Consider the following 24,817-nt stretch of genomic DNA (forward strand, 5'->3'; position numbering starts at 1 on the left):
ACATTATTTGGCATTGAATTAGCCATTCTTCCTTACACTTCCAGGTTTAGCCTGTGCGCCTCAGTATCAACTCTTCAATCTGATTGGTTGAGGAGTCATGCCATTGCTTGTCCCGTTCACAGGGCCCAGGTCCCTTGTATAAGGTGAGGTGCTGTTTCAGCTTTCAAATCACTGCAAGTTCCATTACCGAAGCCCACAGTAAGTGAAATGAACAAAGAGCGCTATTCGTTTGCTGCTGACCGTAAAATCCGGGCCAATTTCTTTTTTAATAGCATTCAAACGTTAACTTTAAGAGAAACAACTCTTCAGTACACAAAAATGGGCCAGATTTATTTTAAATAAAGGTTATTTATTTCAATTCAAAGGAACAGCAATAAACTTACTGAGGGTAAAATACAGAGCTTCTTTTTAAACAAAATAACAAGAATTCCCATTAGAAAGTAGTCAGCGATACAAAACAAAGGCCAAGTTCTCAAACAATAAAATCAAAACACCAAAAATTCTTGAACAAAAGTTTTATGAAAATGCAAAAGGGAAATATATCAATTTCTCATAGAGATTTAATTAAAAGCCAATCTGAGGGGGTGCAATGAATAAAATTGGTTCAATTACACTGAACAGGTCCCAAAATAACATTCCAAATACACTTTGAAAGGAATTAGTCATAGATATAAATATGGCAGTGTATCATATTCTTTTCAAAGTGTTAATGGGTCAAGGAGGTGGCTATGGGAAGACAAATTTCTCGTCACCTCTGTTGAATAAGTGGAATGTTGTGTTTTCAAAGATGCATTCTCCCAACTTGTACTGTGAAAACTACAAGTTCCTTCAGACAGCTTTTGCAACATACTTCAATAAAAAAAAACTTGTAACACTAGAGCAGTAACTATTGATATTTTTGTTATCTTACAAAAATAAAGCAGGCGCTGCAGAGCAGCACAACATTTTAAATAACCAACCCTTCAATCCCGACCACCCCCCACCCCCGCACCCACATATACACAACGGCAAATCTGAACAATGCCGCTGAATAGATTAAAATTACACCTTCTGTTTCACAATAGCCCACAGCAACAATCAGGGCCAAAGTGCAAGTGGAGATGCTCACCTTGGCTGGTGGTACACTATCTTTGAGCAGATTAACCAGGTGACTTCCACAGAGCTGGGGCCAAGCAACCACCCCTTCTACCCAGGGCTACATCAGTGCAAAGGACACTTGGTGATTCATTAAAAACATTGTGCTATGCACACTACTTGACAAGATGCAAGTGCAGGAATAATGACTCATATTAATACATTACTGTCCACTTATCATGGACTGGGTGGCTAACCCAGTGAGGCAACAGTCACTCCTAAAGGCATTTTCTGTACATAAGAATATGGCTTTCCCTTCCTATGTCATATCCCCTCTCACACGAAGGTCCAGCTTACCTTCTATCACTGAGCTCATGAGTTGATGTTGTGCACAGCATGTTCGGATTTTGGGAAGAGGGCACTTGTTCTCTCTCCTAAGATGCGGAATCAGGCTGCACTTCCGAGCGTGTTTTCTGCCTCAGAGAATTCCTTACCTCTGTTTACAGCTGGCTGCCCATATAAAGGCTTTCACCCACCTCAATCACTCTTCACAATTCAGAAATCTGTTTTCTGTCTAACTGCATGGCTGGTACTTGACAGCTTTTAAAAAAGTTAAGAAATTTGAAATCCAGTAATTTTTGCTCTTCTACATGGGGGAATGGCATGGGATGCACCAATTTCACAATAATCTAACTATCACAACAAATCACACCTTACAGAATTAGGGCATCCTGCAGCAATATATTGACAACAATTTCCTTAAAAGGACAGGTATTTTGTCCAGTAGACAGAAATCTACCTTTACAGTTATACAAACTTTGTTTCCCCATTATTTTTACAGCTATGTACAATAATTCAATTACCAAACCATACCACTATCCGAGCGTTGCGGGTCACACACGTGGGAGCGATATCTGGTAAAATATAAGCTTACCTTAGTTGATTTCACTCTAGCAAGAATATGTCAGCATTTCTCTGCTCATATAATAAGCACTTAAAAAGCCAAACGTGTGAAAGAGTCAGTGTTTTGTATGTAAACATAATTGATTAATGCCCGAGAGAGAACTGTCCTTAAATTCCTCAGTTATGCACTTGTACTCTTCGTCGCCTCCTGAGAAAAGCCTTCAGATTCCACTTGCCTGGTGGCAGCATGTGTGGCCCATTATAAACGCACAGCACTGTCATGTTGTCAGAATAAGTCAGGTTCTGCAACAGCTATGAAAATTATAGCACATTAGTAATAATTGAACATGGTCAGTCTTGTAGTCTTTCAAAGAAATTGAAGCTACATTTTCAGTTAAAAAGTTCTCCCTTTAATTCACACACAATTGATAAACTCCACACACTCAGCTTTTAATGGGCTATCCTCCTTTTATGCCTTGTACAAACCCTTCAGATTCCAATGACATAATCTAGGTTTAATCACTGTTAACAAGACACCAGATTCGAGAGGTTGGAGGATCTAATGGGTTCAATCATAGTTTCAACATGTTTCATTCCATAACCTAATTTTGTCAAACTACATTATCTTGTACAGGACTGACAGAAAGGGTGACCAAAGGCAGTGTTCCAGCAATTCCATTAGCCGACGAACAGGTGGCCACACACACTTTCTAGCAATCCCATTGGCTGCAGCTAATCAGATGATAAACCTGATAGGCTGGCCTCTGAATCACTGTCAAATACTGGCCATATAGGGAAGGGAATTTCAGATGACCACTCCTGTGGCTAACATGACTTAGTGCAGGGAGCTCTGCTTGTCGAAGGCCATATAGCAACTATTATCATTCTTCCTCCCATCACCTGTTTGACCATGACTTCACTATCGAACAACTAAGCACCATTTCAGATTACCATTAATTTCCTCCACGATCTTCAATCTCCTTGTGCTTCAAAACTACATACTGCTGTGATGAAGTGTACGATATCAAAGAAGCTGCTAAACACCAAATAGAAAATGGGCAACTCAAATCCACACTCATGCTGGAAGGTCTGCTCAACATTTAATCAGAGAGTTACAGTATAATTTGATTGAAAGGTGAGCTGTATACCTTGGGTGTGATAAAGAAATACTGAGAGGTGTTCTCCTTGCAAGCTGTACGTACCACCATTTCAAAAACCCTCCTCTCATTGGTTGGGTCCATTCCCTGCAATGACAAAAGGTAATAAAGCCACACATCTCTCGCAGAAACATCAGCGTTCTTCCACATCAAAATATTTAGTTTATAGAAACAGTTACATAAAATTAAAGGAAAGACAATTCCAAAGCGGGAACTTGCTTCTTTTGCAATGCCAAATGAACTGTATAGCATTATTGGAAAACACCAATTTCCTGAATGCTGCGATGGTAGAAGTACCTGATTGATTTCATCTACAACTCGAAATGGGCATCTATTTAATTCCTGTAGAGCCATTAAATATAGCATTGTAGAAACGCTTCTCTCCCCGCCACTCTGGTGATGTGGGGTGAGTTCATGGAGCTGAGTGCTGCTGCGAAACTTCACTCGAATTCGGATACCGTATTTATCATATTCTTCCTGTAGGAAGCAAAATGCACAAGAATGAGGTGGCAATTCAGCCCATCTAGTTTGCTAACTCAGTTAGATACTTTTATTCGGTGCGAGTGTAATCTGGTTACTTCAAAATAATGCTTTTCCTACTCCAAAACCTACATTAGCTGACCCATGGTTTAACAACTTGTGCCCTTATTGTTGGAAAATGTCTCAAGACATTGCGCAGGAGCATTTGTAAACAAATTTGATACTGAGTCGCATAAGGAGATATTAGGAAGGCTGACTGGGAACCATTAACCCTTGCACATCACCCTACATTGACTTTCTTCCTGCTGCTGCTTCAAATCAAGGCCATACACCTTGATTCTCATTGATGAATGGGAAGGAGTCCAGCCATGTGCCTCTAGCATTAATTGGAGAAACAACCAGAGTTTGCAAAACCCATGAACACGGCAGATTATTTAAATTTAAAAAAGGAGTTCAAGGCATGGTCCATCACTCAGGTGGGAAGAACTACAGCATAAATGACAAGACAAAGATTCGGCTAGTGCATAAAACACAATGGCTGTTGTCACTAGCAGTAGCTGCAATGGAAGGAAATGCACTGCAGAACAAATCTCAGTAAATAGACAGTTATTCCACTGCAGTGTCACACAATATTAACAAGACCCATGAACAATATTCAAACAGACAACAAGAGTGGATTCAGGGACTGGTCCCATTCAAGCAAGGCTAAGATACCAAAGTCGTGTATACATATTTACATTGGATTAAGATTTGATTTAGTCTCACTTTTGCTTATAAATGGCTTGCAGATTTATGGTTATGGTTGTGTCAGGGTTTAATGTGTCAGGATACAATATAGCTGACGGTGCTGTTTAGCTTCTGCTGAGGTGCAGGATGTCCGATTCACACCTGTTTGCTTATTTTTTGTGGCCACATTGTGAAAGGAGATAACCAAGACAGTTCTGAGGTAGCGCAATAGGACAGGGCAGTTAACGAGTTGGCACTGGTACTTTCTAGGAAATCTCTCAATTCTGGTGATCTTGTTCACAACAACAGTTGAACAGTGCATATCAGATTTGGTTTATAACGAGCTTAAGCTTTCCTTAACAATTTGTAGAGTCAGAAACGATCAATGAGCCTTATGTTTCCACCCAAGGAAAAATGGGGCAATTGCATCTATTTCTTTGTATGTCTGTTGCGCAAGGCCTGGATCAAAAACAATAAGCGGATATGTTGGATTCCATATTTAGTCTGTCAAATTCGAATTGTCTGACTGCAGTAGACAAAAGACTGGGGCCAAATATGGTGGAGACTTCTTAGGATAATGCAAGTCTTAGCCCCAGTGTATAAAAGGTCTGGAACTGTGGGCGATACAAGTCCCAGATCACTTAGAGGTCCAGTGAATTCTATAACGCCAGGTCAATAATGGTCTATATCTAGGGTGAAGGGAACAGCTTACTGATGACTCGATTGAGGGTTGAATCATTGGATAATTAAATGAAAGCAAAATACTGCTCTGAAGAAGAGTCATACGGACTCAAAACGTTAACTCTGTTTCACTCTCCTCAGATGCTGCCAGACCTGGGGAGTTTTTCCAGCATTTTTTGTTTTTATTTCATTAGACAGGTTGGGGCGATTACTGGGGTGAATGTCAATGTCAAAATACAGCTGGAAAATATCTTACCTCATTTTCTGTGTGCAGGTCAATTTCCCCTGCGCACTGCATTGAGCGGAAATACTCGCTAAACTTCTCGTTAATTTGTTCGACAAGCTGTTTCAAAGGATTTAGCCACTTTTCTTTTACCTATAGGAAGTGAAAAATAAATTTGTCAAAGAAAAGCATGATTAAGTCACAAGAAAGAAAGAAAGAACATAAAATTAAATGTCAGAATTAACTTATACACTGCTTTCAGTGTTTTCCAGCTACCTGTGAGATATTCAGTTTATAATTTTCCAATTCGCTTTTTTTTCCATTCAGCTCTTCAGACAAATTTTCTATTTCTTGTTTCCTCCTCTTGTACTCATCCACAACCTAAAGAAGAAGTTATTTTATTGAGCATATCAATTAAAATAGATCCATCAACGCATATTACTATTGTTACACATAAGGAATAGGAGCAGGAGTTTCCTTCACTCTACTTTTCTGCCGGTTCCCCCTATAACCTGCATCTCCCTTAATAATCAAAAATCTGTCTAACTGAACCTTGAAAATATTCAATGACCCAGCCCCCACTGCTCAGAGGAAGAGAATTTCAAACACTAAAGATCCTCGAAGAGAAGAAATTCCTCAACTCAATCTTAAATTGGAGGACTGCAGGAATTCACCAAGGCTCCTTAGACAGCACCTTTCAAACCCACGACCACTACCAACTAGGGCAAGGGCAGCAGACACATGAGAACACCACCACCTGGAAGTTCCCCTCCAAGCCACTCACTATCCTGATTTGGAAATATATCGCCCTTCCTTCACTGTCGTTGGGTCAAAATCCTGGAACTCCCTTCCTAACAGCACTGTGGGTGTACCTACACCGCATGGACTGCAGCGGTTCAAAAAGGCAGCTCATCACCACCTTCTCAAGGGCAACTAGGAATGGGCAATAAATGCTGGCCTAGCCAGCGAAGCCCACACCCTATGAAAGAATATATAAAGAAACCCTTATTTTGAAACTGTGCCCCCTCATTCTAGATTCCCTCATGAGAGGAAACATCCTCTCAGAATCTACCCCGGCAAACCCCCTCAGAATCATTATGTTTCAATAAATTACTCACTAAATCTCTGCATTTCCCCCGGATCTGTTAAAGAACCATCTTTAGACAACCGAAGCAAGTGTTTCTAATGAAGTTACTATGCAGCACGTTCACATCCAGAGTGACAGGGATAGTTAGTGCAGCTAGTGACAGAAGTTCCCTTTGGCCATTATAAATGTAATAATGGTGCAATCAACTGAATTACATATTTTTGATTGAGCTCAAATAAGTTTCTAATTAAAATTTTCAACCATTACCTGAAACAGCTAATCTTGTCAATTATTTCAATGCTGCTTGTGAGGCCTTGCCTCAAGTTAGTTGCTGTGTTGCTCTGTATTTCAACAGTGCCTACACTTGAAAAGTAGTTAACTGTCTCTAAAGCACTTCAAGACGTCCCAAGATCATGAAAGGTGCTATAAAAAAGGTTCTTTCTAATCTTTTTTCTACATCTTTACCTTAAATTATGGTTGGAATTGGTTCCCCATTACAGAAACGCACAGGAGCATCAATGTTACTTGTTCATCCCAAAGTCAGGAGAATCACAAAGGCATACTTGGGGTTAATTACATTGCTTTCAACATGAATGACGAAGTTCATTTATTATTCATTTATTTCTAAACCCTATCTGGTTAAAAAAAAAACTGTACTCTTACTGAAGAATTCAAGCCTGTGAAACAGGATGCTCTGGATCTTTCTTCATTAAGCGAAGCATCTATTTCATCCAGTGAATTTGGAAGACTTTGAAATGCCTGAGAGAGAGAGAAAACAATCAAACTAAGTTCATAGGAAATTGAAATGGCTCATTCCAACTTCAAGGCAATTTAAAAACAAACACCAGTATCCAATATTAGATCAAGCAATCAGTTACACTGATGCTTCGACCAAAGTCTTATTTGCAGGTCAGAACTCTTAACAGCCTTATCCTCAAGTGCTCACAGGAAAAATCAATGGGGTAGATTTAACTGTGGCCACCTTGGGTAACCGGGGAGATAGCAGCACTGAAATGGCCAACTCCCATTTACTCCACGTGGTGGCAGCCACCATCCTCAAAGGAGCTGCGTCCCACCCCTTGTCTTCAGAGAGCACAGTTGCTGTTGTACATGCAACAACAAATGCGGCTGTGCATGTAATGCAGAATCCAACAACTTCCTTTCCATTTGCATGACAATGATTATTTTCAAGAAAAATTTATGTCGAAAATTCATGGTTTTACTCCAGTTCACCCACTTCTACTGAAGTTGATTTATCCTGATATTTTTGTAATATTTTCCTAAATCATCACCATGTGCACAACTACAAACTGGAATTCATAGCCACCTTCCAAGTAATCCGCAATTTTAATATTGAGGCAACACCTGTACAAATTTTGAAAATAAATAACTATTATTATATTTCGCATCTTTTGGCTATAGTTGGCAGTTTTATGGCCATAGAACCACTGCACCTTTCATTATCAATAGAGAAACATGAAAGTTAATGAGGACTGTACACTCTGGGAGCCACTGGATTTGCACTTCATTCAGTTTAAACCAGGATTAATCCATTCAGCAGCTCTTTCCCACCCAGTACAGTGACCAGTTGTACACTATGTTCATCAGTAACACCAGTCAACATGATTCATTACTTTTTGAAGTCCCATTGACAAATGTCGACCATACATGTGTACATATTATGACAGGCCTGGGCTGGGATTTTCCAGCCCAATCGTGGCAGGACCCGCTACAGGAGACTGAGCGACCCAGCCAAAAGTCCACTGACTTTCAGCATGACCGGACAATCCCGGCGACTGGCGGGGCCAGAAAATCCTCCCCAAGGTCATACAAATATCACTTCAGGCTGATAAGAGTGCCATGGCTGCATTTTTGCTCAGTGTTACATCTTGGCTATAATCCAGCAATTCATCTCTACTTACTGTCATCAGCTCTGAAGGGATGTAATTTTGATTAGGATCCAGGTCACAGGTCTGCCTGGCTGCTTTCATACGCTCTTTGCACATATTTAGAAGTCTGCGTTTTTTCTCATCCAGCTCTGCATATTGTTGCTATGATCCACAATAGAAATGATTTCATTTGAGAATAAACAGCAATGTAAGAAGTTACAAGTGCAGTGATTATCTAGTAAAGGGATTCTCCATTGCTTCATCTCAGATTTTCCCAATAAAGCTCAAGGGGCTACAAAAACATTTGCATGATCCTTTCACTAATGAGTACTTTAAATCAAACACACCAAACACTTACGCTCCATTTTTTTTTAAGGTGTACAACATCAGTAATTCATCCTTCTGCCCCATGAATTCCCAACCCACATAACAATATGAATAGCTCACAATGTACACGCATGTTACATGTTAATAAATTAATCTAATTTTCTTCCACCGTCCTCAATGCCACGTACTTAGTGTAGTGTCAGGCATCTTGGCCCGATAGGAAGATTCGTGGTGTGGAACAGGCTCAAAGAGCAACTAAAGTGAGTTCCTGGTTATGAAAAGACACTTGCAGTACTGAACTGATTTTTATTTAGGTAAAAGACTGAAGGGACACTTGATCCGGGTATTTTAAAATACTGAGAGAAATGGATTATATCAATTCAATAAGAGTACCTAACTTGAATTGTTAGAACAGATGCATTGAAGGAGAAGCTGGATAAGTATGAAGGAGAAACGAACTATGCTGATAGAGTGAGATGAAGTAATGTGGGAGGAAGCTCGAGTGGCGCATACACACTGACCTGGACCAACTGAGTCAAATGCCCTGTTGCTGCAGTCTAATTCTATGTAACAGAATTGAAGAAGGTACCTCTTTCATTTTTTGTTCCGCGGCTGACTCTTTACATTCCGTTTCCAGCCGGTTCTTCTGATAAGTTAATGATGTGTTTTCAAGAACAAAGCCGACTTTCTCCATGTTCAGTGTCAGGCAGGCCTGGAAAGAAAATGCAGCAACCTTGGTATTGGAAACACTACAATTCTTCTGTTCTTCCCTAGCCCCAAAGTTCCACCAATACAAAATCCAGGGACTAATGTTAAACTTTTATAAAATGCTTTCTTTTTATTTGTTCATGGGGTGTGAGCATCACTAGGAAGGCCAGCATTTATTGCCCATCTCTAATTGCCCTCGAGAAAGTGGTGGGGAGCTGCCCTCTTGAACTGCCACAGTTCATGTGGTGTAGGTACACCTGCAGTGCTGTTTGGGATGGAGTTCCAGGATTTTGACCTAGTGACAGACTTGGAGGGAAACTTGGAGATGGTGGTGTTCCCATGCACCTGCTGCCCTTGTTCTTTAAGAGTTAGAATTGATGCTATTGAAGGAGCCTTGGTGAGCTGCTGCTGTGCATCTTGTATATGGTACACACTGCTACCACTGTGCATTGCTGGTGGAGGGAATGAATGTTTAAGTAGTGGATGGGAGGCCACTCAGCTGGGTTGCTATGTCCTGGGTGGTGTTGAGCTTCTTGAGTGTTGTTGGAGCTGTAACAGGCAAATGAGGAGAATTTCATCACATACCTGGTTTGTGCCTTATAGATGGCAGACTGGCTTTGGGGAGTCAGGCATGAGTTACTTGTGTAGAAACCCAGCTTCTGACCTGCTCTTGTAGCCACAGTATGTTTGTGGCTGGTCCAGTTAAGTTTCTGGTCATCTGTGACCCCCTCAGGATGTTGATGGTGGGGGATTCAATTATGGCAATTCCTTTGACTATCAAGGAGAGGGTTGGATTCTCTCTTGCTGCTTAGGTCTCAGCTGGAGCACTGTATGCAATTCTAAGCACCACACTGTAGGAAGGATGTGAAGGCTTTGGAGACGGTACAGAAAAGATTTACTATAGACTGGAGAAGCTGGGGCTTTTCTCCTTTCAGCAGAGAAGGCCAAGAGATAGTGGTGTTTAAAATCTCATGAAGTGTTTAAATAGACCGAATACAATGACTGAAGGGTCGAAATTCAGAGGGCACAAATTCAAGGCGATTGACAAATGAACAAAGGGAGACAAGGAGGAAAATATGCTTTTTAAAAAAAAATGAACAAGTGGTTGTGACCTGGAATGCGCTACCTGAAAAGGTTGTGGAAGTAGATTCAATAGTAACTTTCAAAAGGGAATTGGATAAATATTTGGTGAAAAAAAATTGCAGGAATACAAGGGAAGAGCAGAAGTGTGGATTACTTTTCAAAGGAGCCAGTGCAGTCTTGATGGGCCAAATGGGCTCTCTTTCTATTGCTCTACAATTCTAAGATTCTATTCTTTAAGTGCCACTTGAGTCCTATAGAAAATCTAAATGCCAAAATGTTCTCCAGCTTCATTTAGTCCATCTCCCCGCAGTCCTGCCACCAATGATATGGTTACCTTGGAAATAATTTGACCTAGGAGGTCTAAGCTAGTTGCTCCTACAAGCTTCCTCTTAAATTATTACAAAACCCAACCAACCTGATGTGATACAAGTTAGGATGTGAACAGCACCCTCTGATCATTCCTACTTGTCCTCTAACTCACTGAGGGTAAAAGGAATCCCATTAAAAACTCCCATCTTATCACAAGCACCTTAAAACAGGAGAAGGGGCTGGAGAGATTTAGGAAATGAATTTCCTAGGATGGACAGCTGAAAATGGAGCACTCAAAATCCAGAATGTACAAGAGGCTAGAACCGGAGGAGTACAGAGATCTCAGAGGGTTGTGAGCTGGGGGAGGTTACAGAAATAGGGTGGGATGAGAAGGCCATGGACTGATTAAAAAACAAGGATGAGAATTTTAAAATCAAGGCATAGCATTTATATGAGAGTGCCCCATGGGTAATTTTAAAGTTCATGCTTTTTTTGTTTAAACCAGTCGACTGCACATGTATGTTTCTGCCTACACAGAGTTGCTTTAGGGTCTTGAATATTCTTTCATTTAAAGTACAGATTTGCGATTTGCTCATGTAGCTGAATATTTTTTTTTACAAGCCAGTGATTTTTTTTTTTATATAAAAGGAAAGCATTTTCACAAATTAACAAAAAACTTTTCCAGCATATTTTGCTAAAGATAACTTATTCATTGAATTAAGGCATTATGGAGGCAATATTTTTTGTGGAAATACTGAATGACAATAAATTATTTTAAGACTCACCCTAATAAACTGTGTTAATTCTGAAACTAACTTGGCTTTTTGGGTATAGATTGCCTTCATTTTTGCATTAGCTTTTCGTTCTTCCTCTTCAAGATTGATAGTATCCATCTCCATCTGCTTCAGACTGAAAACAAGTTGTTAAATGGGAGGGAAGAAGAGTAGCTCTTAACATTCAAGTACTTCCAGTGCCAAGACTATCTTCACCTCAGCAAAATGCTTTGTTATTGATGTTACTAAGTAACTAGGGTATGCTCATGCACAAAGCAGTGATGACTAAAATATCAACTGCAACCCTACAGTGTCTGATTAAAGTTGCCAACTAACAGTCTTCCAGCCCAATGGTTTTCATAGTTAATCTCTTTCAAGTTGTCACGGAAGTATAATAATTCTCTTATTATTGTTGTGGTTTATTGTAAAAGTAGGTTAATAGTAGGGTTTGGACAGTTTCTGTGTGTGTGTGTGTATGTGTGTGTGTGTGTGTGCGCGTGTGCGTGTGGGATTTAATTGAATTGGAGACAGCTGGTCTGGAGGCTTTGACTCATCGAAAGAAGCCAGGTTTGAAATGCTAAATACGTAAACATGGCTGAAGCCTTAGAATGTGAGGTGAGGAGAGTTTGCATTTTTAGATAAATCAGGGCAGTTTGAATTTCAAAGAGATGGTAGGATGTTACACCTAGCCAGAGAAGCGAGGCCAAGCAGTATGTTTATTTTTCCCAAAGATTACTGACAACGTTAGCACCATGAAAAGATTTATATTATGAGAAAGGTAAAGTTCCAAAGACATATGGGAACAATGAGATTTACATTAAAAGGGAGAAACATGTATAAAAGAGAATGAGGCTAATTATCAGGGAAGGCATTGTAAGATCTATCAGAAGTGTGAGTAGCCTCCAGTATTTGTGCATTAATCTTGCTGTCTACAGAAACCGAAGCTGGGAAAAACCACTTTGAATTCTATTATCCAGGGTATTGTGTTGACTTCCCTGGATCTGTTTAAAATCTATTTTTTTTAACCATTGCCTTAACGGGGGTGTAACTGGAAGCTAGGTTAATTAGGGGTTTTAGGTATTATATAGTAGTAATTTGTAGACCTATTTATGTAATCTGCTTGAAATCTTTTTTGTTAATAAATGTTTAATTTAGATTTAAAAAAAAAATCTCTGAAGTCTTGGTGGACTTACTACTTCTGAATTCAGAGCACTCACCTCGAAATAAATACAAATTGCAAAACCATTGTGATAGCGTGATCAAGTTTCCCTCATGGATTTGATCCGCCTGACACACATCATCTGCCACGTCATAACAAGGTGAGTAACCTGGCATAAGTTACTGAAAAAGTCAATGGAGAATTATTAAGACAAAGTTTAGAAGATGTTTCAATTGTCACTGGCTCGCATGTCAGCACTGCCTCTGTTCAACCCATTATCTGAAGCTGTAACAAGCCCTCCTTCCAAAGGCACATAGGCTAATAAAGCAGATTTCAGGCCTGATACACTAATTCAATGGAACAAAGTTTCAATTTTAAGGTACTTTTTGGCACGTTATCACTTTGCTGCAGAGTGTACCCAAGAGCAGAAAATGTTTGGCTAATGACGCCAGCTTTCAACACCATTTACTTGCAGCAATACAGTCTGATGCCATGGTTTCCACAATTCAAGGTTTATTTTGCATTGGATATTACGCTATTCAAGGTTTATTTTGGACGGATTTTAGATAATTCAAGATAGGTGCATAATCCTGATAATTGTACTTGGAGGCAGTCTTGTATCAAAGAGTGGCAAACCAAGATTAAAAGAGAAGCAAGCTCAGTTACCCAATGCATGTGGCAAATTAATATAAAATGCAATCCACATGGTCACAACCAAAAGGAACTCCAGATTTTTAAGAACTTCTTTGATTTGAAATTACAGGAGTGAAGTTATCGCATTAATGCTAGCAATTTTATAATTAAATGTTACCAAAAATGTAACAAGAATTTTAAGCAGCCACATGAAGTATAAAGTCAAGGAATATTCAAATGCTAGTGTGTTCAATCCCAATACAACAAATATTCTTATGAAATGGGGTACATTTTCCACATGTAAAATGAATAAATTCTTCTCACTAAATTGTTTCATAAAATGTTATTTCTTTAACTATACACACAAAGCAGATATACCCCATGTTATACTGATTTATACTCCCCTGCCATTCGTCTATCACTAAGTTACACAAGGGTAATAAAACTTATCCTCAAAAACCAGTCTATCAAAAACATCTAGCCAGATATTTGGTTTAACTTATTCAGCTTTCTTTGTTGGGCTGGGGTAACTCAGTTTACTGAACAGTTTTAAAAAAAATTCTAACTTTGCAAGATCCCTTTCTTCTTTGAATAAAATGTGCATGGAAATCACTGATATCTTGACTACATAGAGATGAGTGGTTGGAGATAGTTTACAATAAATAATCTGGGAGCAGTGTGAGGCAGAGCCCATACCTATCATTTTTTGTGCTGATTTTTTGTTCTAGTTGTCTTCTCCTGCTCTTCATCTCCAAAAGTTCTTTCTTCTTTGTCCTCAATTCATTATCTTTACACTCAAGATGTCTTTGTCTCTCAGAAAATTCAGCAATGCGTGACTCTACTGCATGCAGATTTGCAGTTACTCCCTGTGAACGAAGCAGAAGTCTGATTCACTATATTCTGAAGCCTTATGTAAGTAACTATCTTTGATTCCTCGTTTGTTGAGTGTGTTCACCCTTCTCATTCAAATTAAAGGACAGTTCTCTAACTGGAGGAGGAACAGTGACACTGAACCATTAAAGTGCAGCTCCTCAACACATACTTGGCTCACTGTATACAAACTCTTCCAGCAAGTTACAGTGCAAATTATATGTGAGTTGAATGGTGGAGGAAAATGTCTAACTGATGGCACAGTTAGGGGATGCAGTGGCATAGTGGTATTGCCACTGGACTAGTAACCCAGAGATCCAGGGTAATGCTCTGCGGACCAGGGTTCGATTCCCACCATAGCAGGTGGTGAAATTTGAATTCAATAAAAAAAAAATTCTAGTTAATTAAAAGTCAAATGATAACCATGAAACCACTGTCAATTGTTGTAAAAACCCACCTGGTTCACTAATGCCCTTTAAGGAAGGAAATCTGCCGTCCTTACCTGGTCTGGCCTACATGTGACTCCAGACCCACAGCAATGTGGTTGACTGTTAAATGCCCTCAGAAATGACCCAGCAAACCACTCTGTTCTCAAGGGCAAATAGGGATGGGCAATAAATGCTGGCCTGGCCAGCGATGCCCTTATCTCCTGAATGAATTTAAAAAAAACACCCAGAGATCCCCACTTCAGCAGGATTTGGCCAGTAAAATGCATTGACACCGGTGCCCTCAGTTGTGGCAAGATGCCAACTTCTCACAATCGCCCAAAATGTTTTGAGATTATTTGTGCTGATATTGAGTAACTAACTCAGTAACATTTTAATTCACCACTGTAACCAGTCTAAAAACCTAATGCTGAGAAAAATCATTCTGAACATGGAACGGCAAATATTGTGTTAAAAATCTAACTTGGGCAGCCCAGGTAAAATTCAAATTGTCACATCTTGGCAACAAACATCTTACTCAATTATTGGTAAATATCTTGCACAATCCACTAAGTAAGGTAGTAGAGTTAAAAGCACCAGCGGAGTTCCAACAGCAATTGGCAAAAAAGCTGAGAGTCAGAACGCTACAGCGATGAATAGCCATTTCATGTTCTGGGCTCATTCAAATGCTCTGACACAGGGGTTCTCAACCTTTTTGCTTCCGGGGTCCCCTTTCTGTGTTATAAAAATCCCAGAGACTTCCTGTAACTAGTCACCGGTGCTGTGCACCAGGTCGAGAATCAGGTGTGGGACAAAGGCACCAGGGTGAGGCTTAGGTGAGGGGTGTGCAGCTGCGAGCCATTTTGTGCCTGCGTGGACAGCAAAGCTCAGTTACAGGCCATTGGCTGAATCGAGTGGTCATGGAACACATGCATGGGTTTAAAAATTCATTAGAGACAGGCACGCATGGATTGAGTGGAGCTTGATTTCTACATGTTATTGGCAAACTCCTCAGAATCTTCTTGTGGCTCCCCCTGAGAATGCATGCTCTATCCAACATCATATCCAACTCACCCATCATCCTGTGATCTCTAATCTACATCAGCTACCCAACATCTCAAATTTAAAATTCTTGCCCTCTTTAAATCTTTACATGGTCTTGCCCGTCACAATCTCTCTAACTACAACCCACCATGAACCCTGCATTCCTCCAACTCTGGTCTCTTGTGCATCTCTGCTTCCTTCACCCCACCATTTAGAGTGGGGGACGGAACAGAGGGGTGGGGGACGGAACAGAGGGGTGGGGGACGGAACAGAGGGGTGGGGGACGGAACAGAGGGGTGGGGGACGGAACAGAGGGGTGGGGGACGGAACAGAGGGGTGGGGGATTTAACAGAGGGGAGGGGGATTTAACAGAGGGGAGGGGGATTTAACAGAGGGGAGGGGGTTGGGGTGGAACAGAGGGGAGGGGGTTGGGGTGGAACAGAGGGGAGGGGGTGGGGTATAGAACAGAGGGGAGGGGGTGGGGTATAGAACAGAGGGGAGGGGAGGGATGGGGGATGGAACAGAGAGGAGGGGAGGGGGTGGGGGATGGAACAGAGGGGAGGGGGTGGGTTATAGAACAGAGGGGAGGGGAGGGGTGGGGGATGGAACAGAGAGGAGGGGAGGGGGTGGGGGATTTAACAGAGGGGAGGGGAGGGGGTGGGGGATTTAACAGAGGGGAGGGGAGGGGGTGGGGGATGGAACAGAGGGGAGGGGAGGGGGTGGGGCATGGAACAGAGGGGAGGGGGTGGGGGATGGAACAGAGGGGAGGGGGTGGGGGTTGGAATGGGGTGGGGGATGAACAGAGGGGAGGGGAGGGGAGGGGGTGGGGGATGGAACAGAGAGGAGGGGAGGGGGTGGGGGATTTAACAGAGGGGAGGGGAGGGGAGGGGAGGGGGTGGGGGATGGAACAGAGGGGAGGGGAGGGGGTGGGGGATGGAACAGAGGGGAGGGGGTGGGGGATGGAATGGGGTGGGGGATGGAACAGAGTGGAGGGGAGGGGGTGGGGGATGGAACAGAGGGGAGGGGAGGGGAGGGGGTGGGGGATGGAATGGGGTGGGGGATGGAACAGAGGGGAGGGGAGGGGGTGGGGGATGGAACAGAGAGGAGGGGAGGGGGTGGGGGATGGAACAGAGAGGAAGGGGTGGGTTATAGAACAGAGGGGAGGGGTGGGGGATGGAACAGAGAGGAGGGGAGGGGAGGGGGTGGGGGATGGAACAGAGGGGAGGGGGTGGGGGATGGAATGGGATGGGGGATGGAACAGAGGGGAGGGGGTGGGGGATGGAATGGGGTGGGGGATGGAACAGAGGGGAGGGGGTGGGGGATGGAATAGAGGGGAGGGGGTGGGGGATGGAATGGGGTGGGGGATGGAACAGAGGGGAGGGGGTGGGGGATGGAACAGAGGGGAGGGGGTGGGGGATGGAATGGGGTGGGGGATGAACAGAGGGGAGGGGGTGGGGGATGGAACAGAGAGGAGGGGAGGTGGTGGGGGATTTAACAGAGGGGAGGGGAGGGGAGGGGGTGGGGGATGGAACAGAGGGGAGGGGGTGGGGGATCGAATGGGGTGGGGGATGGAACAGAGGGGAGGGGAGGGGGTGGGGAATGGAACAGAGAGGAGGGGAGGGGGTGGGGGATGGAACAGAGAGGAGGGGGTGGGTTATAGAACAGAGGGGAGGGGAGGGGTGGGGGATGGAACAGAGGGGAGGGGAGGGGTGGGGGATGGAACAGAGAGGCGGGGAGGGGAGGGGAGGGGGTGGGGGATGGAACAGAGCGGAGGGGGTGGGGGATGGAATGGGGTGGGGGATGGAACAGAGGGGAGGGGGTGGGGGATGGAATAGAGGGGAGGGGGTGGGGGATGGAATGGGGTGGGGGATGGAACAGAGAGGAGGGGAGGGGAGGGGAGGGGGTGGGGGATGGAACAGAGCGGAGGGGGTGGGGGATGGAATGGGGTGGGGGATGGAACAGAGGGGAGGGGGTGGGGGATGGAATAGAGGGGAGGGGGTGGGGGATGGAATGGGGTGGGGGATGGAACAGAGGGGAGGGGGTGGGGGATGGAACAGAGGGGAGGGGGTGGGGGATGGAATGGGGTGGGGGACGGAACAGAGGGGAGGGGGTGGGGGATGGAATGGGGTGGGGGACGGAACAGAGGGGAGGGGGTGGGGGATGCAATGGGGTGGGGGATGGAACTGAGGGAAGGGGGTGGGGGATGGAACAGAGGGGAGGGTGTGGGGGATGGAATGGGGTGGGGGATGGGACAGAGGGGAGGGGCTGGGGGATGGAATAGAGGGGAGGGGGTGGGGGATGGAATGGGGTGGGGGATGGAACAGAGGGGAGGGGGTGGGGGATGGAACAGAGGGGAGGGGGTGGGTTATAGAACAGAGGGGAGGGGAGGGGTGGGGGATGGAACAGAGAGGAGGGGGTGGGGGATGGAACAGAGGGGAGGGGGTGGGGGATGGAACAGAGGGGAGGGGGTGGGGGATGGAATGGGGTGGGGGATGAACAGAGGGGAGAGGGGGGGTGGGGGATGGAACAGAGAGGAGGGGAGGGGGTGGGGGATTTAACAGAGGGGAGGGGAGGGGAGGGGGTGGGGGATGGAACAGAGCAGAGGGGAGGGGGTGGGGGATGGAACAGAGAGGAGGGGATGGGTTATAGAACAGAGGGGAGGGGAGGGGTGGGGGATGGAACAGAGCGGAGGGGAGGGGAGGGGATGGAACAGGGGGGTGGGGGATGGAACAGAGGGGAGGGGGTGGGGGATGGAACAGAGGGGAGGGGGTGGGGGATGGAACAGAGGGGAGGGGGTGGGGGATGGAATGGGGTGGGGGATGGAACAGAGGGGAGGGGGTGGGGGATGGAATAGAGGGGAGGGGGTGGGGGATGGAATGGGGTGGGGGATGGAACAGAGGGGAGGGGGTGGGGGATGGAACAGAGGGGAGGGGGTGGGGGATGGAACAGAGGGGAGGGGGTGGGGGATGGAATGGGGTGGGGGACGGAACAGAGGGGAGGGGGTGGGCGATGGAATGGGGTGGGGGATGGAACAGAGGGGAGGGGGTGGGGGATGGAATAGAGGGGAGGGGGTGGGGGATGGAATGGGGTGGGGGACGGAACAGAGGGGAGGGGGTGGGGGATGGAATGGGGTGGGGGACGGAACAGAGGGGAGGGGGTGGGGGATGGAACAGAGGGGAGGGGGTGGGGGATGGAATGGGGTGGGGGACGGAACAGAGGGGAGGGGGTGGGGGATGGAATGGGGTGGGGGATGGAACAGAGGGGAGGGGGTGGGGGATGGAATGGGGTGGGGGATGGAACAGAGGGGAGGGGGTGGGGATGAGTGTTGGGGCGTAAGGTGATTTAAGCATAAGGTTGAGAATTTTGAACAAGGTGTTTGGGACCAGAAGAGACAGTAAATCAGTGAAGGCAGGGGTGATGGGTTAACAGGACTTAGCGTGGGATAAGATACAGACAGCAGAGTTTTGAGTTGAAGTACAGTCTGCAGAGTGTGAATAAGAATAACACTGGGTCTCTAATAGTGCGAAATCCCCCTCTGACATGTGGGTCCCAATTCCGCATTAAACAACAACACCCCTTGCCCCCACCCCACCCCACCCCCACCCCAACTTTAACCTTTAACATGCTTCCGGCAAACCTAAAGTGACCTTCCTGTTTACAGTACAGTGAATGGGGCTGGGTAAAATGAATCTCTGTATCAGAGCACAGGGTTAAAAGAAGACCTTTAGAGACAAGGCGATACAACTAACGCTCGCTTAAGGGAGAAAAATGAAGCAGCAAAAACACACATAAGTGAGATGGGCTTGGAGGCTCTGAGCTGTGAGACTGAAACAAACAGCCAAGAGACAATGAGGGGATCGGTAACATGTCACTCACACATCTCCTACCTAACTGCCTCATTTACTCATTCACTCTGATCTTCTCGGGACCCAAACGCCTCGCCCTGCAGGCCACTTTGCATATTCAAATCTGACAACCCCAGTCTCATTGGCTCACACAAGTGCAGCTCTGTACAGCTGGTCAACTGTTTAAAGCAGGTATCTTTTAGTGATCCCGGGAGACAGGTGAAATATATTTTTATCCAGCAAACTCTTATCTGAAAGGAAATGCCTTTTCGATTCAAATTAAGCTCCAAAAGCATTTTAAAAACCGTAGATCAGAAAATGCAGCTTTGAAAGTATTGTAACTATTCGGGAGTGACATGAGCAATGAATTGTACACAATACACATCTGGTTACTTTTGGTGGACCCCCTAAAACTTGCTCATGGGTGCTTAAAGGACCATGATGTCCCCAGTTGAAAACATTCAGATACAAAAAACTTGTATCATTAGCCAAAATAAGGAATCAGCTAGCAGCAATGGATTTTGATTTTACCAAAATAATCCAACTTTTCCTGCAACAAATACACCACACAAGGTTGCTTTCACCAATACTTTGTAATTTTCCGGAGTTGTATGTCTGATGCTCATCCAGATGCAGGTCATGTTTGAAACGTAAAGCGTGAAAAAATAGGGCTAGATTTTACTGTAGAAATAACTGTGAGGCTAACAACACTCACTGTTATTAGAGCTATCAGGCAGCCACCTCCGGCATCTGCAGTTAAATACCAAAACACTGTCCAAGGGTCCTACTGCTCCAAAAGGCGCAAAATAACAACATCTTACCAAGAAACTCGGCACTTGGAAGGAAGGAAAGTTACCGTACTTACATGATAGATACCCACTAAGCTCACCAAAAAACATTTTGGCTTGCCCCTAAAAACACGGGAAACAGCAGGAATAGTCCATGCGACCCATCAAGCTTGCTCCGTCATTCAGTAAGATCACGCATGAATTTTTACATCAACTCCACCTTACCCCTCCCCCACATGTTTAGATTTCCTTAATGGTCAAAAACCTACTAATTTATCATGAATATACTCGGCAAGTAAGCATCCACAGCCCCTGGGGTAGAAAATTCCATTAAAATTTCTAACATTCAGTGAAGAGATTTCTCATTCAGTCCAAAAGGGTTGACTCCTTACCCCAAGACTATGAGCCCTAGTTCTAGACTCTTAAGCTAGGGGAAACAGCCTCTCGGCTTCTACCCTGTTAAGCCCTCTACAAGACTACAAGAACAAGTAATTGGAACATCAGGCGTCTGGGATATATTATTCTGAACACAAAACAGAATGATTTTTTCCTCCTTGCACATGCATAATACCAAAAGCCAATATAATTGTAGAAAATTTTACTTTTGATTGATCCTCCAACCGTCTTCTTTCCTTCACATCCACCTGAACAGTGAGAAACTTCGCATCTCTTAACTGTGTATTGCTTGAAATAATTTTATTCGAATAAATGGATTTCTTTACGGTGTATCGTTCTTCTCCTGTATAGATCTGACGCAGTTGCGTTTCACTTATTACCTGTAGAAAATCAACAATGTTGTTATGGTGCTGTGGTACAAACTGCTCCACTTTCACCTTGAAGCTTTAGACTCCACGTGGAGCAACATTCTGCTTTAAACAAAACTATAAAAATTGTTGGTAAGAATAAATCTTGACCAATATTCTCTTCCTGAAATTCAAATTATTTTAGCACAGCTTGCATTAAACCTGTGCAAGGCTTAACGAAATTGTGCAACCAGAACTGGTGCAAATCAAGTGAATACTGTCAATCATCCCAAAGCTTCTCCAACAGTAACCTGCTTGATTGCTGTAAAAATTGGTCAGTTTAAAAAACTAAGTAGCCGTTTCTCAAAATCCGTTCCTACATCAACTGGAAAACCATCACCCTTAACAAAATAACTTTGCTGCCAAAAGCATATACCTCTTCATTATCTCCAATCTGATTACAGATAATCTATCGGAATACGATCACTGGTATATCATTTGATCCTAAGCACTCCAATTACAAATGTGTTACTACAGAAGGTGCTTCCACTTGTGAAGGAGATCGAAACTAGGGGTCATAAATATGAGATAGTCACGAATATAGAATATACCCAACAGGGAGTTCAGGAGTAACATCTTTACCCAGAGAGCAGTGGGAATATGCAACTCACCACTGCAAGGAGCAGTTGAGGCAAACAGCACCAATACATTTAAGGGGAAGCAAGATAAACATAATAGAAAAAGACTTGCATTTATATAGCACCTTCCATGTTCACTGGATATCTCAAAATGCTTTACAACCAATGAAGTGCTTTTGAAGTGAAGTCGCTGTTATAAACACAGCAGCCAATTTGCACACAGCACATTCTCACAAACAGCAATGTGATAATAATAATCTGTTTTTAGTGATGGTGATTGAGAGATAAATATTGGACAGGACACCAGGGAGAGCGACCCCCTTTGCTCTTCTTCGATATAGTGCCAGATGGGGCCTCGGTTTAAAAGCTCATAGAAGGATATGTGAAACTGTCTTGTTAATACTCCAGTAGTAAATGCTAAAGCAGATGCAGATCTAACCTTGGAGAGAATGAGAGGTTCATTTACTATTATCTTGATAATTCCACTATTCCCATTTACAAGACCTATTTTTGTGTTTCTTTACTTGCCCCATTACTATCTCCTTTTGGCTCGCACCATCATCCTTATTGTCATTTAATCTTTCATGCTGTCCACCTCAGCAGACCTTCCCTTTTATTCTTTCCCTCCTCCTATCTTTCACTGTGTCTTGTTCTTTCATAAAAGTTAATACATCTCTAACCTTTCTCAGTTTTGACAAAACATATCGACCTGAAGCAACAACTCCATAGAGACGGCCAGATCTGATGAGTATTTCTTACATTTCCCATTTTTATTTCAGATTTCCAGCATTTGCAATATTTAGCTTTTGCATTTACATTTATCTATTTAGATGTTACTTAAAGAAAGCTGAGGTAATTCAGCCCCTTGCTTGTATATGTAATAGCTCACTAGGAGTCTGGGATTATTCCTGATGACTGGAGGGTGGCTGAATGTTGTGCTGATATTCAAGAAGGGCAACAAGTCTGACTGGGAAATTATAGGTCCATTTAGCAAGACATCAGTTATAGGAAAAGTTGTTAAAAGAGATCATTATATGCTCTATAACTACCTATACAGAGAAGGGGTATTAGAGAGAAGCAACATGAATTCTGGAAAAATATATTTTCTGACCAACCTGTCTGAACTGTGCAAAGCTGCTACCTGCTTGATGTCTGGATGCCGTATGCTGTATATTTTCAGAAAATCTTTGACAAGATACCATACAAGAAGTTACGACACAAGACAGTCCCGTGGGAGTGGAGGGCAGATCCTGGGTTAGAGGGCGAATCGGCTGCATTCTTATGGTCAGAGTTTGATCACGAATGGTCATTGCGCCGCATGGAGACCGGTAACAAGTGGAGTCCCACATAGGTCAGTGTTGAGACCATTACTCTTCATGATATATAATCAGTGATCTGGATATGGGCTTTGATGATACTGTCTGCAAGTATGGCTGGGCCTAACTAGAATACTGCATCTACTTTTGGCTCCTTCATATGGTCAAAGATAAATGCCCTGGAAAAGTTTCAGAGGAGAGTCACTAGATTCATATCTAGTCTGAAATCTTAGCTAGTCTTAGTTATCAGGATACAATTAGGAAGTTCGGACTTGTCACTTTAAAAAAAAAGTAGACTTCAGGGAGATTTAATCAACATAGACAAGATGGTACGAATGGCTCCTGTGTTGTATCTCTGTGTTGTATTGTTCTATTCTATGATTTAAAATGACACAGAATCTAGACTGTGCACAAAAAGACAGATTATTTGAATTAGGTAGATTAGGCAGAGTGAGAGGGCATGTGGACTAGTTACGCCAGCTAGAATTGAATTTGATGTCAGCAAGTTTATCTTTCTTCATAGAATCACTTGCTTTTTAAATAAGCTGCCAGCTTCTGCAGTGTGTACTGGCTCATTGCAAACACTAGAGGCTGATGTGAAAGGTGGAGATGTTGTCAAATGCATGACGTGGTCACAGTTATCCCTGAATAAAACCAAGTTTCAGGGTAATGAGGAATGAACCAGAATTCTCTCTTTGAACTAGACTGGGGTATTTTTAAATCCTTTTACCGACCCCTCTCCCAAGAAACTACATGGCCCCTAATCAGTGAGGAGTATGGAGGGTTATGTTGCCTTGGCTAAACAGGACAGTCTCAATGGACCAACTGGTCACTTGATGTCCTTTAAAAATAAAGATCAATTAAAAACGCCTACCCTTTCGATCATCATTTTGGTCCTTGTAGTCCCTATGGGAACATCGTAAACTTTGTATTGCTCGCATAGGTAACTCATTACAGGTTCTGGTGCATCAATCAGCTCTCGCAAGTAGGATATAAATCCATACATTCTGTTTAAAATAAAAAACAGGTCACTGTTAAATGGGATATAGTAAAGCAAAATGTTGAAAAGTAAGGTTTACAAAGGAGTGAGGGAACTTGATTGTGCAATTACAGACTTTTACTTGTTACTAAAGGCAAAAAAGATCTACCAAACGGATAGTAGCGATTGCTGCCATGTTAGCAGACCAGATTAATAAAACTGTACAGTTAAGCAGTATAAAAATATCAAATCTGCTTGTTACTTTTGAGCATTACATTAAACAAGATTATAAAATGAAACAAAGAAAAATGGAAAGTAAAACAAAGCAAATCATGCCCAGTTATATACACAATGAAACTCATATATTGTAATGTGGTAAGAATCAAGAATGAAACATTATAAGACTTATAGAAAACAAAGCGATTCAGGAATTTAGAAGAAAATTATTTATGTTGCAAGACCCCATGCAGAAGACTTAATGATGCAAAGATAATGCGCAGATCTAAATTCAGGCTATGTTTGCCTGCATATTGGTGGATCAAAAATAGTTCTGTTAAAACAGTAAATGGGATAAATATAGGAATATGATATTTTTGATTATTATGGAAAGAAATTTACACAAAACAGCATTAGTGTTGGAAAACTGCAAACTAATTAATAGAATTATATGCACTTACAGATAGTGAGATAAGCATTCAGGGTATGGGGCACAAAAGAGTAGGGCAAATCTCTTGAGCCTTTTCGAAAACTAGTCAAATAAAACAAACAAAGCAGAATGCAAAAAGCTCAAACCGTTTTTTTAATGTATGTGATGATAGTTCTACTTGAATGAGATCTTATTTCTGCCATATGTCAAGGGCAACACGATCAACATGCAAAGTTAGGAGATAAATACAATTTTAACCTCGTACTTAGCTTCAGTTATTATTTCACAATTTATAAATAAATAATTTCAAG

At 43.1% G+C, this 24,817-nt stretch overlaps 1 protein-coding gene across 1 annotated transcript in view; it reads right to left on the reverse strand.

The window, feature by feature from the left end:
- Positions 1-328: 328 nt before the first annotated feature.
- smc5 (structural maintenance of chromosomes 5) overlaps positions 329-24,817 on the reverse strand; it is a 68,997-nt gene continuing 44,508 nt past the window's right edge. The window contains exons 13-24 of the mRNA XM_078529794.1: positions 23,756-23,888; positions 20,787-20,960; positions 13,909-14,078; positions 11,433-11,556; positions 9,137-9,259; positions 8,254-8,382; positions 6,995-7,090; positions 5,521-5,625; positions 5,278-5,397; positions 3,432-3,611; positions 3,126-3,221; positions 329-2,289 (exon numbers count right to left, since the gene is read on the reverse strand). Of these exons, the coding sequence (XP_078385920.1) occupies positions 2,155-2,289; positions 3,126-3,221; positions 3,432-3,611; positions 5,278-5,397; positions 5,521-5,625; positions 6,995-7,090; positions 8,254-8,382; positions 9,137-9,259; positions 11,433-11,556; positions 13,909-14,078; positions 20,787-20,960; positions 23,756-23,888 (1,585 nt within the window). The 3' untranslated portion in view covers positions 329-2,154. The remainder of the gene's footprint in view (positions 2,290-3,125; positions 3,222-3,431; positions 3,612-5,277; positions 5,398-5,520; positions 5,626-6,994; positions 7,091-8,253; positions 8,383-9,136; positions 9,260-11,432; positions 11,557-13,908; positions 14,079-20,786; positions 20,961-23,755; positions 23,889-24,817) is intronic.

The sequence above is a fragment of the Cetorhinus maximus genome, chromosome 2 (assembly GCF_964194155.1).
Source record: "Cetorhinus maximus chromosome 2, sCetMax3.hap1.1, whole genome shotgun sequence".
NCBI lineage: Eukaryota > Metazoa > Chordata > Chondrichthyes > Lamniformes > Cetorhinidae > Cetorhinus > Cetorhinus maximus.